This window comes from Lolium rigidum, chromosome 1, assembly GCF_022539505.1.
Source record: "Lolium rigidum isolate FL_2022 chromosome 1, APGP_CSIRO_Lrig_0.1, whole genome shotgun sequence".
NCBI classification, from domain to species: domain Eukaryota; kingdom Viridiplantae; phylum Streptophyta; class Magnoliopsida; order Poales; family Poaceae; genus Lolium; species Lolium rigidum.
Window position 1 is genome coordinate 292,412,063 of NC_061508.1, and position 16,192 is coordinate 292,428,254.

At 44.5% G+C, this 16,192-nt stretch overlaps 1 protein-coding gene across 1 annotated transcript; it reads right to left on the reverse strand.

Moving 5' to 3' along the window:
* Positions 1-246: 246 nt before the first annotated feature.
* LOC124683929 (MLO-like protein 13) lies at positions 247-12,519 on the reverse strand. Its single transcript, XM_047218345.1, has 15 exons — positions 12,502-12,519; positions 8,437-8,541; positions 7,784-7,841; positions 7,294-7,451; positions 6,863-6,979; positions 6,729-6,783; positions 4,747-4,880; positions 4,153-4,227; positions 3,957-4,045; positions 3,833-3,882; positions 2,149-2,189; positions 1,827-2,039; positions 1,678-1,745; positions 644-704; positions 247-558 (listed from the first exon to the last, which is right to left on the reverse strand). Exons 1-15 carry the CDS (start codon positions 12,517-12,519, stop codon positions 247-249), a joined length of 1,554 nt encoding a protein of 517 aa, XP_047074301.1.
* Between the last annotated feature and the right edge of the window lie 3,673 nt (positions 12,520-16,192).

The window sequence follows — 16,192 nt, forward strand, 5'->3', positions numbered from 1 at the left end:
CGCAATATGTGCCCCTGCCCGCCGGCCGGAGCGCGTCCGCGACCGACCGACCGCCGGTACCGATTTACAAGGATGCCGTGACATTACATCGCTGCGTCAGAGTTCACGCGAGCACGGCCAGGCGGCACGTACGTACGTCGTCCGGGCTTGGATGTAACAGAGCCCCGGCGGGTACCAGAAATTTCTCGGCGCGCCATGTTTTCGGTTGCCGGTGTGGCGCGTTACACGCCCGGCGCATCTGCAGGTTCACCTCCGGGTGTCGGCGTCGTCGACGACGACGACGGACACGATCTCGTCGCCGTCGGACACCGCCGCCGGCGCCAGCATGTTGCGGGAGCTCCCGAACCGCTCGTTGGGCTCCCGCGCCACGGCAATCTCGTTCCTACCAGCACCCGCACCCGAACCGCCGGGGACGGCGGCGGGGTCGGTCTTCTTCGCGGTGAGCGAGTTCCGGAGGCTCGTGTCCGAGCTGCCCTTCTTCCGGGCGCCCGTGGCCCAGTTCGCCACGGACTCGTGCAGGCCCGACCCGAGCGCTTCCAGCTTGATGTCTCCGCCCATCTGCCCAACAGTTTCAGCATATCAGTCTCGCCCTAAAACAACTGTATGTATGAGCAAAGGTGAAGGAATATTTCAGGGAGCTTACGTGAGTGACGATGGCGTATAACGGCAGGGTGATGTAGCTGCACACCACTTGGATGATCAAACTGTAAACGGAGCACACAAATCAGTCTTAAGATGGACTGATGGATTAACAAGCAACTATAACCAAAGTACGCAAAAGCCACGATATATCTGCAAGAACAAACGGCAGCTTGCTCTAACATGATCTATGCATCTGCATCTGTATCTGTATAAGCAACAGTGCGTGGAACAGTGCATATTTTGCCTGCAGTTTGCTGGATCGGGTGGTATTCGGTCGCGCGCACCCATGTTTTTATTCCGACCGTTTGGTTCCGGAGGGAGCGCCGCGAAACTATATTCTGTGTTGACATCTGGTGACTTTTTGGTCCATGGTGAAGTCAGAAGAAGGAATATCATGAAGGCTGGATTGGTGGACTGACTAAAGGAGGTTCGAGTCAACGTGATGCTGAGGGATCTGCTTGGCGTTCTGGGCTTGCAGCAGTGGTATGCATGTGGAGGCGGCAGCACAAGGGAAGTTCGGAGTCTTACCTCTCAGGGTGAAAACCCAAGGTCTGACCTTAACTGGTTGTGCCTGGCAATGTTCTTGTTGGAGGCATTGTTTTGAGAGTGGGGACTATCTTCAGGGAGAAATCCTAAGACCTTTGGTCGGGCGACGACAGCGCTAGTGCACTGTTTCCTTCTTGGAGGCGTCGCTTTTGGAGAGTTGTACTTCAGGTGTTGTCACGGTGGTGGTTGTATTGCTGTTGCTAGGTCTAGAAGGCTGTAGCGGGACTTTTATTTTTTAGTTTTCTTTTCTATTTTTTGGCTGTGTGTATCCGTACTGCCATTAGGGTGGGGCGTTGTTGCAGAGGCTAGGTGTAATTGGTATCTTTTGATATTAATATATTCCCTTTATCGAAAAAAAAGCTAACAGCTTGTTTTTTGCAGGTGATATACCAAGAGTTATTGTTGTGCTAACAAAGCTCCTTCAGGTCATATTAACTCGTGGATGTGATAAAGCTAAATAAATTTGTAGGTGATCAGAATTTTACTGACCCAATAACAAGTCTAGAAATGGCGTAAGCCTTCTGCTCCATAATGCATGAGTTGAACCCGTATGTTATCTAGAGATCACAACTTTGTTAGCTCCAGGGTCTGATTAATGAAGAAAAAAAGGAAACAAAATGCTTAAGGGAGTGAGATACCAAGACCCAGAAGAAAAATCCAATCTCGAAGGCGTTCTGGAACAGGATGAAATGGATCAGATGAAGGACAATCGAAGGTTTGCCAAACCAGAAGTGCTCCTTGGATGGCTTTATTTTTGGGACTTGGTTCGTTTCGTCGGCTAGCGATGCTGCTGCCTCTTGAGCTAACCGAGTAATGATGTGCTGTAGCTTTGCGCCAACAACAAGCAAGAGCTGCAATTTAGCCCATCATTAAGAATTCTTTTCGTTCCGATAGATAAAGTGAGTTAGAATTGAAAATGTAAACTAGGATATTTGACTCGCTTAGCAGTGAAATACTTACAAACAGAGGCAGGAAAGCTAACCAGAAGTATGTATGCCATCCTGCATTTTGGCAGCAAGAAGTAAGACAAGAGTGTACACAGCATAAAAACTGTTAGATGCACGCATACCCTGATCAACAAGAGGACTGATACTGATATATATAACACCCAAAGATAACAAGAATTATCTTCATTTAACAGATAAGTGTTTGGTGACTTTTTGAGCCCCCGCGTCGCCTAGCTCTGGGCGACACGGGGGGCGACCCCGGCCGCCGGCGCTCAGACTCCCCTCACCTCGTCTCCTCCTCCTCCGCCGCCGCCGGAGGACCCGCCGGGCGAAGCCCAGGCAGCGACGGCGGCGGCGGGGGCCTTCTCCTTCGCGCGGTGGTGGCGTTTGCTCCTCTGGCGGCGGCGGCATGGTTCCCGGCGACGTTCGGCGGCGAGGCGCTGCGGAGCTCGACGGTGAGCGCGCCATGGCGTCGGCTGGTGGGTGGCGCGGCCTCCCCGCGGTGGAGGCGCCCCCGTTGCCATGGCTGTGAGCTCCAGCCCGCTAAGCCCATCTGGGCCTGTGCGGGCCTGTAGATCTGGCTATGGTGGCGGGCATGCGCGGTGGCGCCTTCGGCATCGGTTGCTGGGCTCCATGGTGGTGCCAGCGGCCGGCCAGGCGACGGCGGGCTGGGATCTCGTCGGCGGTCGTCGTGGTGGCCGTCCGTCCTCCAGTGCCGGTGGTGGACGGAGCTGTTGCTCCGGTTGCGGCGGTTGCCTCTTGCCCCGATCTGACCATCTCGGTCTCGGTCCGGCGAGCGGTGGCTGCTGCGGTGGCTTTTGGTGCGTTTCGCCCTTCTCCGCCGACCCCTAGTTGCCTCCTGCTACGGTGGTTCAGGCCGGCATTTGGCGCGTCCCCATCTTGCCGTTGGGCGGTCTTTGGCCCGGGTGAAAACCCTGCTCGGTTCTTCCGTTGCGGACCACGGTGACACCTGTGGGTGCCATCTCCCTCCTTGGAGGCGTGGTTTTGGGTCCTAACCGTTCTACCCTCGACGCCTGGGGAAACCCTAGGTCTGACTTGCCGGACCGGGCAGCGGCGGCGCAGCAGCGTCGTCCCCTTCTTGAAAGCGCTGTTTTGGCTGCGAGGGATGGCTCTCGGTGATGGTAGCCTCGCCGGTGTCTGCTACTGCTCAAGGTGTGAGTCTCTGGAGCGCAATGTACGCCATCGACAACGCGCTTGTCGACCCATTCCCAAGTTTTGGCCACACCCCGCCAATCGCGCGCTTCATCTTCTAGGCGTATGATGTGGTACGTTGGTCCGGGCAGCTTGGGAAGTTGGTCGTGTTGTTGGAGTTGGTTGTGACGCGGTTTGGAGACTCTATGCCCCGCCGCCTCGCCATTCTTGGGTTGAGGTTGGGCAAGGTGTGCTTGGGCGTCGGTGTTGTAGGAGTGTGTTGTAAGCCAAAAGGCATGTGTGGTGTTGTAGCCATTCTTGGCGTTTCTTGTCAGCTTAATACAATGACGCGCACGCTGTTGCGGGTTCTCGAAAAAAAATAAGTGTTTGGTTCACGTTATTCATCATATTCGATTAATTCGAGTTCAAAGGCAGCATGTATTGTAGAGCATCAAGTAAGATCGCTAGTTCATTGCAAACTATTGCACGGAAAATCAGCCACCTAAAAAGGACATCTGTTGAGCGATAGCTTCACCTAGACTTACCATTTATATTCAGCAAAAGGAAAAGGATGACAAACAGCCACAGGAACCAGCTGCATGAAAGTTAATTTCTTAAGGCCACGTAATATTCAAGTCAAAGTTAAAACTTCTCTACAACGATACAAACCTGATACCAACAACCCTCTTAAAATCATGTTCAAGGGCACGGGTCATGTACTTGTGGAAATCAAAGTCTGGGCGCCGTGGGTAGTGTATCTGAATGAAATGGAAGAAAGAAGGAATACCTATTAGCTTCTTCATTAGCAGTACAGAGAAATATATGAAAACAATATGCAAGGCTTAAGCCAAACGAGATACCTTACCAAGACAAATGCTGATCTAAGGGCTACATAATCTGATTTACTCACAGAATCATGAAACTGCTTCAAGAATGCAATCTGCAATGTATGAATTGAACCTTCAGGGTGAGTTTCTAGATACAGACTAGCAGGCACACAACGGCACACGAATTGAAGACACTTCAAATAGCAAACTATTGCAATAAGTAAGGTATATGCCGTGCTTTGAGATTTGGAAGATGTGTCTTCCAGCAAAGCAGTTCATTATGGAAAAGTATAAATTAAAGTTTTGTGAGATATTGATCGGTCCATGACAAACATCATATACAAGCACCTTGAGTGATGGTGTAGCAATGCTGCTTTCTGCAAATAGTTTCCATACTTTGAGGACAAGTTTGTTCAAGCCATAATCTTAGCAAAACCAGCAACCTATCGGCTGATTGACCTGATTTACTTTCTCCAAATCACAAAACTGTCTACCATCTGTGGGTAGACAACTAAAATGATCTTACTTTACATAGTTAATAATTTGGATAAATCCATGCACATAATCAAGCTTGCAGAGAACATTCTAAATAACTGAATTCAGCAATATGACAGGATGGGCAGATGACTTACAATCCAGCTTACAACAGCCAGCTTCGTCCAAAATCCCTTTGTTCGCTCAGTAACAAATTCTCCCTGGTGTTCACGATGCAGCAAAACATGCGGTGGTGTAACTTTTCCTGGATGCTCTGTTTGCTGTACTGCAACTATTTTTCCGGTAAAAAACAAAACCTTTTAGGCATGAGGTAACTTTTTAAGACCAGTATTATTATCCAATTAAGAAGACACACATATCTATTTCATACAAAACTTACTAACATGTATAAAATAAAACACACACAACACTCTTACCAAAATAAAAAAGGCTAATAGAAAAAGGAAGCAATATTGTATTGGCAATATTAGGATTCCATACAAAACAGGACACTCAATTGCCGTCAAATTGTGAAGTTTCCACTTGCTCTAATATATCAGCGGTTTGTTCATGATGTGGTTTCCCCTTGTTTTGTAGATGAGGAATCTTGAGCAATTACAAAGAGACTAACAGAATAGACAGAAAGTGAAGTTGCATATTCTTGCTGACTATGACAAACGGTCAGGATATGGACACATGGGAATGGCGTGAGGAAGAGACCGGCCGGCGGGGTGCGCCGGCATCACAAGAAAGTCTGATACTTTTTCAAGGATTGATTATATATAGGTATGTGGCTCAATGTGTAAGATGAACCAAAAATTCGGGCCCAGGTTGCCAGCTCACCCCACCTCTATGCTCTCCCCTCGCTAGCCCAGTCCACCAGCTACCAACATAGGGCTCGCATTTCACGTATCTTGGTGAAACTTCCTTCATAATTTATTACTAAAAAATGCAAAATGATGAGTGTTTAAGGACCTAAGGAATATAGGTGAGCTTTCTATTGAGCATTCAGGAACACAAAATATGAGACATACAAATTCTTGGACTTTCTTCGCAAATTGGTATTGGTCTAAACAGTGGCGACAGAGGGTATGGAAATATTAATGTTCTGCATGGAATCTTGCTAAGACCAAGTTGAATGTTTCCGGGGAACAAACATGAAACATGTGAAATTGTGAGCTGTATTGCTACTGTGTACTCTTATGTCCATGTAGACCCCTTGTTTGAACTGTTTAATGAACTATTTACAAATTCCAAACACATTTGATTCGGACCTGTGAAATTGTGTATTAATACAAGAATTTTAACTTGTGCTTGTAAGTTGCAGCTAGACCCTTGTTCAAAATTTTCTAATACAATGAAGCTGAGTTTGAAGAACAATGGTTTAAGACCAATCAAAAGGTGTTTGATTGCATCCAAGTCATGCAGCAACATATGTTTCTGTCTTAACACGTCTTAAAGTCCAAAATGAAGGCAGGAAATAACCGATACAAACAGCTTGAAGAACCTTGTAGAATACAATTTAAAATCGAATTTAACAGTGAACGTGGAAATAGTCGCTAGTAAGAACCGACTCTTTGTACTGTTGTTGTACATGTTCAAAGTTAAATATATATCAACATCCACTGTAAGTTTGTAACTATACTATCATAAAAAACAAATTTGAAAATCTCAAAAAATTCTGAAGAAATATTTCGCGTGTACATCCGGACATTCTATGTTCTCACACAAGTTTTCGGGAAGAAAGAACATTTTATGTGGCCTGTGTAAAAAGACAAAAAAATGTACTGTCAATAAGTCATGTTGTAGCATCAAAATTTGTCTTTTTTACATGGGACACAAATAAAATGTTTTTTTTCCAAAAACTTGTGGGCGAACATAGAATGTCCAGAGATACATGCGGATTTTTTTTTACATTTTGAAATGTGTTTTCAAACAATGGGTTCATATGTACCCGGGAGCCAAATTGGATTTCCGCTATGGAATATACTGTAACATAACATAAGGCGGCAAGCCTGCAGCATGTACTTCTTAAAATCAATCAAGGAAACAAAAAGTAGGGTAATAGCAGAACATAAGGAATGGAGCCTGTATTATGTACTTAAATCAATCAAGGAAACAAAAGATAGGGAATACGCACATTTCTGTTGTATTTCTCTGTGAATTCTGGTCTCCCAATGCTTCCATTTTCTTATCTAGAAAATTTTAGCCACAGTAAGTTTGTGATCCACAGACATGATCATACGTAGCATAACGTTATATTTGCAGACAAACCTTTGCTCCACCAAGCAATATTGTTGTCGCGCAGAAAACAACATGGACAAATCCAAGTACAAATATAAATATGTGCAGCTGATGCAATGCCTCCAGTGATAACAAGGGAACATCACCCTGAAACAGAGAAAGCCTATATTTGATAATGATCATTATAGAACACATTTCTGCACAGTACAACTTAAACTGCTTTGTTTTTTAAGGACACCACTTAACATTTCTTCCTACCACATATAAATGACAAAAGGTTTCGCTACCCAGCATAAAAGTATCTGTATCTACTTCCAAGCAACAATCAGTTATTCAATTCTAAGAAAGAAAGAAAGAAAGAAAGAAAGAAAGAAAGAAAGAAAGAAAGAAAGAAAGAAAGAAAGAAAGAAAGAAAGAAAGAAAGAAAGGTTATACATCTCTGCAAATATAGTTCTCCTAACCTTTTTCTTGCAAACAATGCCACCTTTTTCTGCAACTTTGTGATTCTCTCTCTTGCATGGAAGCATGAAACGCGTAGCAGTTTCCGGAATGCAAATGTGAACAATAAAACCCTGAGAGAGACTCAGGACGAAGGAAATAAATCCAAGAAGCATTAACTCTGCATATGTAGCCATTGAACTAGATAAGACACAGAAGAAGAAGAATCCAAAATCATAAACTAACTGTTACAAAATATTTGAGAACCCTTTATCTGGTTTCCTTTTTACCATTTTCTAAAGTCAAAGGGCTCCTTAAGCTATGTAACCTTTTTCAAAAAAAAAAAATTATGATCAACAAATTAAGTTCTACAACAGATATTCCCAAGAGGCAATAGCTAATGTACAGTTACAAATGAGGGATCAAACTAAATGATCTAATTCTCAGGCACGCTGATATGCTACATTGATAAGTGTTCCCGCAGCTGTTGATATATTCATGAATTAATGGTACCTTCTTTTAGTCTCTGTAGAGCTGAAAACAGCGTTTTCTGCTTCTTATGCTTTAGTGCCTGCATGATTGTAGAATAAAGCATAAGTAGGAGGTGGAAACCATTCTCTTTTTAGCGCTGTTTGGCTACTAACTGAAAGTGTCAGTGAATCAGTTGATTATCATAACTTTCATGAGGATTTAATAACGGATTACATGCATGCTTTTCTGAAATGTGCACCGTACATCAAACTATATACTGTATATCATTGTTCTGCACAACTTTTTTCATCACTGCTAATGATTCAATGGAATAATACAAAATGTTAGCTTCCTTAGAAGTCTTGTGACCCAAAACAACATCCTGAGAAGTCAAGTAATAGGAGACACCGATAACACAATTTGGGATGACAACAGGGAAATAACTGGGTGAAAGCCAATCTGCGTCAGTCAGTGGTAGTCAGCAGAAGCTGGCAATGAAACTGTCTCGCTAAAAGAAAACTTCCTAAGCCCTCCCACATAATTCACCAGAAATCAGAAGATGTACTGTGGCCACGATTGAGTTAATAGCTTGGCCAGCGCGCGCAAGAGCGCATACTGAACTTAGTCTGAAGAAGAAGCTGTGCTAGTAAACGGAACCGATGCGCAGGAGGAGGTTGGAAGGAGGGGGGTCGTGCCTTGCCGAGGTAGTGGAGGAAGCGCTCGGCGGCGAGGGAGACGGATACGATGGTGAAGCAGACGGCGGCGACGACCCAGGTGGGCGTGTGCTCGAGCGACGCGTCCTCCATGCCTCCTCCTCGTCGATCTGCTGCTGCTGCTGGTGGTGCGGCGGCTCGGAGACCATGGCTGCGGGGTCTGGGCGAGGTGGCGTGCGGTTAAGGGGGAGTCGAGCGGCGGCGGCAGCGGCAGCGGCACGGAAGGAATCGGGGCTGTCGCGTCGCGGCGCTGCCTTGCCGACCGCGGCCACCGGCCGGATTCCATCCCCGCCTCGTGCGCTCTAGCTGCTGCTAGCCCACTAGCTAGTGCTTTCTCCTTGCACGATGCGCTCGCGTGGGGAAGAGGAGGGTGAGGGCCTGAGGGTGCTTTGCTTCGGCCGCCGGTTTCCTCGCGGCGCCACCGCGCCATTGCGCCAACGGTCTATCCCTTCCGGCGGCAGAAGAATGGACGACCTGTGGGCTGGATCTGTCTGCGGCCTACTACGCGATGTGACCCGGCCCATAGGGGTGCAATGGGGCGGCCGTCCTGGGCCCTCCAGAAGCAGGGTTTCCGGCCCAGGTAGCAGCAGACCTGCACCCATGGTTCTTCCCCCTCGGAAAAAAAATGATCTCCACTTCTCCTCCGAACTCGCACTGTCGACTCGTTTCCTCTTGGCTCCGGAAATCCTATACACCGACCAGGTCGGTGCCTACCAGGCACCGCACACCCTGGTTGGGTATTGGGCCTGGCCAATTTTGATCTTTTTTTTTTCTTTTTGTTTTTTGTTTTTGTTTCTATTTTTTCTTTTATCTTTTATATGTTTTCTTTTTTGTTTCCTTTCTTTTCTGTTTATTTTTCTTTTTATTCAAATCGAAAAGGTTCAAATTTGAAAATAGTTCAAATTCGAAAAAGTTCAAATTTTGAAAAGTGTTCAAAGCTAAAAATTGTTCATATCCGAAAAATGTTCATAATCGTAAAATGTTCAAATTTAAAATATGTTCGTTTTCGAAAAATGTTCAAATTTTGGGAAAAATCGAATTTTTGAAAAAATGTTCATTCTAAAAATTGTTCAAAATTTATTCCAATTTTAAATTTGTTCCAATTTGAAAATTGTTCCAATATGAAAAATGTTCAAATTTTGAAAATAGTTAAATTTCAGAAAAAAACTAACATACTTTTGAAAAAATCGGGTCTAAAAAGAATCGGCCGAAAAAAATAAAAAGATACGAAAAAAGAAAAACTGTATTACCTGATGTTGTTGGGCCGCGGCCTAGCTGCCCACTTTGGGTATGCGCGGGGTGTGCGGTACCCTGGAAACGCCGACGAGGTTGGTGAATATCACCTCCCTCCTGGCTCCCTCGATTTCTCCAATCAGAACAGTTCGTCCACACTTCCAATTTTGATGTCCCCACAGCCCATTAATGGAGATAAACAGTGTTAGTTTGTTCCCCAATCACCTCCCTTTCCATCCTTAACATTCCATGCAGTACAACATCAGAGATGTGAGATGGTACATCTCCCTCATACCCTAATCCCACCTCAACTGATTTGTTGTTAGTCTGTTAAAGAACATGTATCCATGGCTCTACCCGCTTCACACATCTCCAATTCTTCTCTTCGTAGGTCTCTTATTGAGTTCTTCAACTCTTCAAGGTTTCATTGGAACTGATCTAAGCATGAGCTGTAAGCACATAAGGAGAACAATAAGAGGCGGCTGAGTGTTGTAGACCGCAGATCAACGAACCTACATCAACAGTTCAACATCAAGCCATATGCCTGTATCCAGGTGCTATCGTGGATGGAGCTGCATGCATGGCAATGGTGTCATCCGACATCAATTGATTCTGAAATTCCTTCAGTAATTTTGCACTAATCATTGTTTATTAGTAAAGATCACACCATCAGATTCTTTTTCTAGCTTCGTCCCTGGGTGCTATTGTTCCTTGTATTGACTGTTTCTTGCAAATTGTTTTGGTCATTTGGTGACATGTCTTCCAAAAAAAAAACTGACAATGAGAAAAGAAGGAGAAAAAACAGAGAGATGGACTTGTAGAATCTCAAATATTTTTCAATAGACAAAAAGAATTTAGAACTTGCAGATGAATTGATGGTCTTTTTATGGCACATAGAAGATTGATATTTTGTAAAACTACATTGTTCTTTACTATCATGATTTAGTTCTTCGACCGTTAAAAAAAATGGTGGTGTGAGTTTTGTAATTCAGAGACCATCAATATATGTTATGTAATTGATTGCTTTGGAAATACAATGCATTCTAAAATATTATTTTTTGTCAACAAGGGCCCTTTTTCGTAATCTCTCCTTAGGGCCCTGGATATGTATGGACCGGCCATGGCGATGTCACTGCACGGCAGCGGGCCGGTTCTAGAGTCCAAATAAGGCCGAACAGGGTAAGACTGGAATTGGGATGATGGTTCCTAATCAAAAGACATTTCTTTCTACGCCCCATGAGGCCTTGACTCCTACCAACACGACTGCTTACTAAGTAATTGTGGATAATGCAAAACCTCTAGCCAAAGCATAAGAAGCTAATTTCAGTAGTGAGATGACATAGGTGAGAGTGATCCACTAAAATAAGAGTGAGCACCACAAGCTAAATATAAGTGAAAAAAAGAAGAGCGTGTTCATAGCCATTAAAAGTAAGTTGAAGGTAGTAGTATAAGACAACCCAACCACCATGATGCTCCCAGTCGGCCCGGGCGCTAACAGGCCAGACATGGCCAGTGTGTCCATGACCCTTTTCAAAAATAGATTTTTTTTTACAATCAATATAATTGGATGTTGCTTCCAACATGGATGATCTCAGTGGAGCCGCTGGTGCTATCATCCGAGATAACAAATGTGATTTTGTATTTGCCACTGCCAATTATATCTCTTATTTCTTCTTATTATTTCTACGTAGTCAAAGCTATCATATTATGGCAAATTCTTTCACCCTAATAAAAATTCTAAATTGGGATCAATTCCATGTATGCCAAACATGTTAGCAACACTACATGATAGATGCGGCTTGGAAGGTAGTTGAATGTATACCATGAGACAAACTTTTAATAGAACTATAGAAAAATAAATGTTTTTTTTTCTGATTGGCAGAATACACACATTGTATCGTCATGCATGTTACCTTTGACAAGGTTATCATTGGTAAGGATTAATTACACCTTTACTGAAATACAGCACAAATATTTTAATTTTATGTCAAAAAGTGGTGCCTACATTTTCCGTATTTTCTTATTGTATCGGCTAGGATTTGTAGCTAAACTATCACTCTTTACATGTAGTTCAGCGAGAGTCCGAGAATTCAGCATCCTCACGTGGATTCCATCGAAATTCTTCCGTCTCTGACGACAGTTCAAACATTGACAACCGCTCTAAATGAGCATTCGCTTAGAAAAAAAAAAAAGGCGAGTCTCGCCACCATGATCGTGCATGCTATTATCCGTGAAGTCGTGAAGATTGTATGCGCCAGGTCGTTGTTGCGCACTCGCGTACTCCAGCGACGACTGATATTGCCTATTGGCGCGTGTCTTAATTAACCTGGCCGAGATCTGGCCGGCCAAGGATGAGGCGCCGTGGTGGCATGGAGCCTAACGAGCTCTGGTGCTACGGTCCAGACTGAGCGGAGGAGACCTGCAAAGACAAGCAATGTAGCAAGTGTGAGCAAGTGCGTTGTAGCCAAGCTGAAAGAGCGAAGGTTCCATTCCGGCCGCAACGCCGACCGTTGCATCCCAATGGAAGGAACCGGCCGGCTTGGACAGACGAGCAAGCTACGTTGACAGACAGCTGCGTCATCGTTCCACTAATCCGTGATGCGGTCGAACCAAATGCGTAGAGCTACTTGCATGGCGTGGGGAGAAGATGCATGCGTAGACGCTTCTGCTAGTGGTGTTCCTGATGTAGCAACGGCTTGGCGGCCAATATTCTCGAGAAAAAAGGCGCCGATGACCGAATGCAGATGTGCGGTTATGCATGCACGCTGATCATTGTCGTTCCGTGGTCAGACTCCAGAATGTAGGACTTCAAACCTGGTGTGCCTCGGCCATGCATGCTGCCTTATTATCTGGAAAATTCTACAGAGAGAAGAAACTGTTCATGGGGCGAACTGGTAAGCGTAGGCAGCAATCATGCAGCTGGCAGGGATGGAACCACTCGATCAGGATGCAGAGGAAATTAGGATGATGTTGGTTGCGCTGGCCCCGGCACAACGACGTCAAGTACGGCCGTTGGCGCGAGAGGGACATGCGTGGATAGTGAAGTTTACGCATCCCAATTCCTAAAGCCCACACGCTAGCTGAACTTAGCACGAGTTCGTGACAAGATTTTTAAACAGTGTGGGGGCAAATATCAGTGAATAGGACACCAACAGCAGCGCCAATATAGCGGTTAGATAAGGCTGAGTTGAGTGCGTTTCTGGAGCGCATTTCCTCAAAACAGGGTTTAGACCCACTATACTAATATAGCAACCACACGATATAACTGCTTGGATCTCAACAAAGCAAACCAAAATGAAACAGGAGAGAAACTAATGTTAACCGCATCGGATTGACAGAAACGATGATGATTCCCGGCCTCTAGTGAATTCTCGCAATGCTCTTATCATCCCTAAGCGCCGCATATCAAACAACACCTTGAGAAACAAAAGGTGTGAATTAGATAAGTCTGAGTTAAGTGTGCATGGCCTTGGTACGGTTGCGTGTTAATATAGGCAGTCACTAAGGACACGCACGAGTTGTACAAAGTTTAGGAATCGTGTCCATACACAATACGTTGTATATGGTACACGTACACGATCAAACCGGCCTAGCTAGCCTAAACAATATCTAACACTTGTGACGCGCATTCCGACTTCGCAAGGTTAAAAACAAGGTTGAAAAATGTAAGAGGAGTATATATGCAAGGTAATGAATAGATTATTTGGATTAGCCATAAGGATGGACTCGACTGTAACTAGTGTGCCACATGTAATGACTTAGTTACTAGCTTGCCAGGCACGGAAACAGTCGTTGGCCCTCTCGTGAGGCTAGTGTGCCTCCATCACCTTTATTGTTGCTTGGAAGATTAGGAAGCAGGGAATGCTCGAGGCTTCAAGCACACTTTACTTATGCCCTCTCGCATTATTATGGTACCAAAGAGGAGGCAAAGTTACACATCATCGACAAAGTTTGCTGAATTTCATCTCAGAAAGAGAAATCCACTCTTGCGGTATTGCTAACGCTCATGTTTTCAGGTTTTCAGGAGCAGCTAGTTCTTGAACGATCAAGAATTAGCTGAATTCCCGGTCAAATGCAACTCACCGCTAACAAGAACAAGGATGCAAATCAATAGTCACAAATTTTGCTAAGTTGCAATCTACTTGCAGCGGTTAAAAATCTCATTTCTAACCCACTTATAGCTTACATAATGTATGAATCACGATATATTCAGAATAAAGCAGACGGTTTCACTTGGAATCTGGTTGCTGTGTATGGTGCCACCCAGGACACTTTTAAGGCTGACTTTTTACGTGAGTTAGTAAATCTTACAAAAGATAATCCTTATCCGATTTTGATCGGAGGGGATTTTAATTTATTGAGATTTCCTCACGAGAAAAGTAAAGGCCGTTTCGATGGATATTGGCCTTTCTTATTCAATGTTGTCATTGATAGCCTTGATTTAAGAGATGTGTTTATGTCCGGTCGATAATTTACTTGGGCCAACAGCTTGCCTGAACCCACATACGAAAAACTAGATCACGTGTTGATGGATACCGAATGGGAAGATAAATACCCTATGGTGTCAGTCCGTGCACTAGAACGAATCGAAAAACTGTCTGACCATGCTCCTATCCTCCTTCGTCCTATTTGTAAACGGTCGTTCAAATTTGAACTTGGCTGGCTACATCGAGAGGGATTTCATGAGATGGTTAAGATGGTTTGGGAGAGACCGGTCGGGGGCAGCACTCCAGTTTTGAGATGGAATAATAAGATGCGGACAATGCGCAAACATCTCTCTAGTTGGGCTGCCCATATGGCTGGTATCCTTAAAAAAGAGAAGGCTCGCTTATCAAATGCGATTGATGAGCTAGAGGCTGTAGCGAAGGTAAGACCGCTGTCTACGCAAGAGATTGAACTTAAAAATCAGCCCAATGCACAGATGGTGAGTCTTCTTCGCGAGGAGGAACTCAAATGGTATCAACGTTCCAAAGCTCAATTCATATTGGAAGGAGACTCAAATACGCGATAGTTACATGGCTTAGCCAATGTGAGACATCGGAAAAAACGTATTAACTCTCTCACTCAAGATGAAGGGTTGATTGAAGGCCATGAGCAACTCAAATCCTACATTACTAATTATTATAAATGTCTGTTTGGTCTTCCGGAGGAAAGTACCTTCTATCTTAACGAGGACTTAACGGATGATACCCAAAGTTTCTATGGAAGAAAATGGCCAACTAACCGCACCTTATACTGAGGAAGATGTTCAGAAGGAAATTTTCTAAATGGAATGCAACAAAGCATCGGGTCCAGATGGTTTTCCAGCGGAGTTTTATCGAACTTTCTGGGATACTATTAAACCGGACCTTCTAAATTTGTTCAGTGCCCTTACACATTGGACAACTAGAATTATTTCGTCTAAATTTTGGTGAAGTAATCTTGTTACCGAAAGTTAATGAGGCAGAAAGGATTCAACAATATAGACATATTTGCCTCTTAAATGTAAGTTTCAAGATTTTCATGAAAGTGGCCACCATTAGACTTAATACAATTGCGGATCATGTTGTTCAGCCATCACAGACAGCCTTTATGCAAGGAAGGAACATCCTTGATGGAGTGGCGGTTTTGCATGAGACGGTACATGATGCGTGTAGTTGACACGTCCGTTGGGAACCCCAAGAGGAAGGTGTGATGCGCACAGCGGTAAGTTTCCCTCAGTTAGAAACCAAGGTTTAATCGAACCAGTAGGAGTCAAGAAGCACGTTGAAGGTTGATGGCGGCGGGATGTAGTGCGGCGCATCACCGAGAGATTCCGGCGCCAACGTGGAACCTGCACAACACAACCAAAGTACTTTGCCCCAACGAAACAAGTGAGGTTGTCAATCTCACCGGCTTGCTGTAACAAAGGATTAACCGTATTGTGTGGAAGATGATTGTTTGCGGAGAAAACGAGTAAAACAAGTATTGCAGCAGATTTGTATTTCGGTATTAAAGAATGGACCGGGGTCCACAGTTCACTAGAGGTGTCTCTCCCATAAGATAAAAGCATGTTGGGTGAACAAATTACGGTCGGGCAATTGACAAATAGAGAGGGCATAACAATGCACATACATGACATGATAAGTATAGTGAGATTTAATTGGGCATTACGACAAAGTACATAAACCGCCATCCAACTCGCATCTATGCCTAAAAAGTCCACCTTCGAGGTTATCATCCGAACCCCTTCCGAGTATTAAGTTGCAAAGCAACGGACAATTGCATTAAGTATGGTGCGTAATGTAATCAACAACTACATCCTCGGACATAGCGCCAATGTTTTATCCCTAGTGGCAACAGCACAACACAACCTTAGAACTTTACATCCTTGTCCCGGTGTCAATGCAGGCATGAACCCACTATCGAGCATAAATACTCCCTCTTGGAGTTAAAAGTAAAAAACTTGGCCAGGGCCTCTACTAGAAACGGAGAGCATGCAAGATCATAAACAACACATATGTAATAACTTGATAATTAACATGAC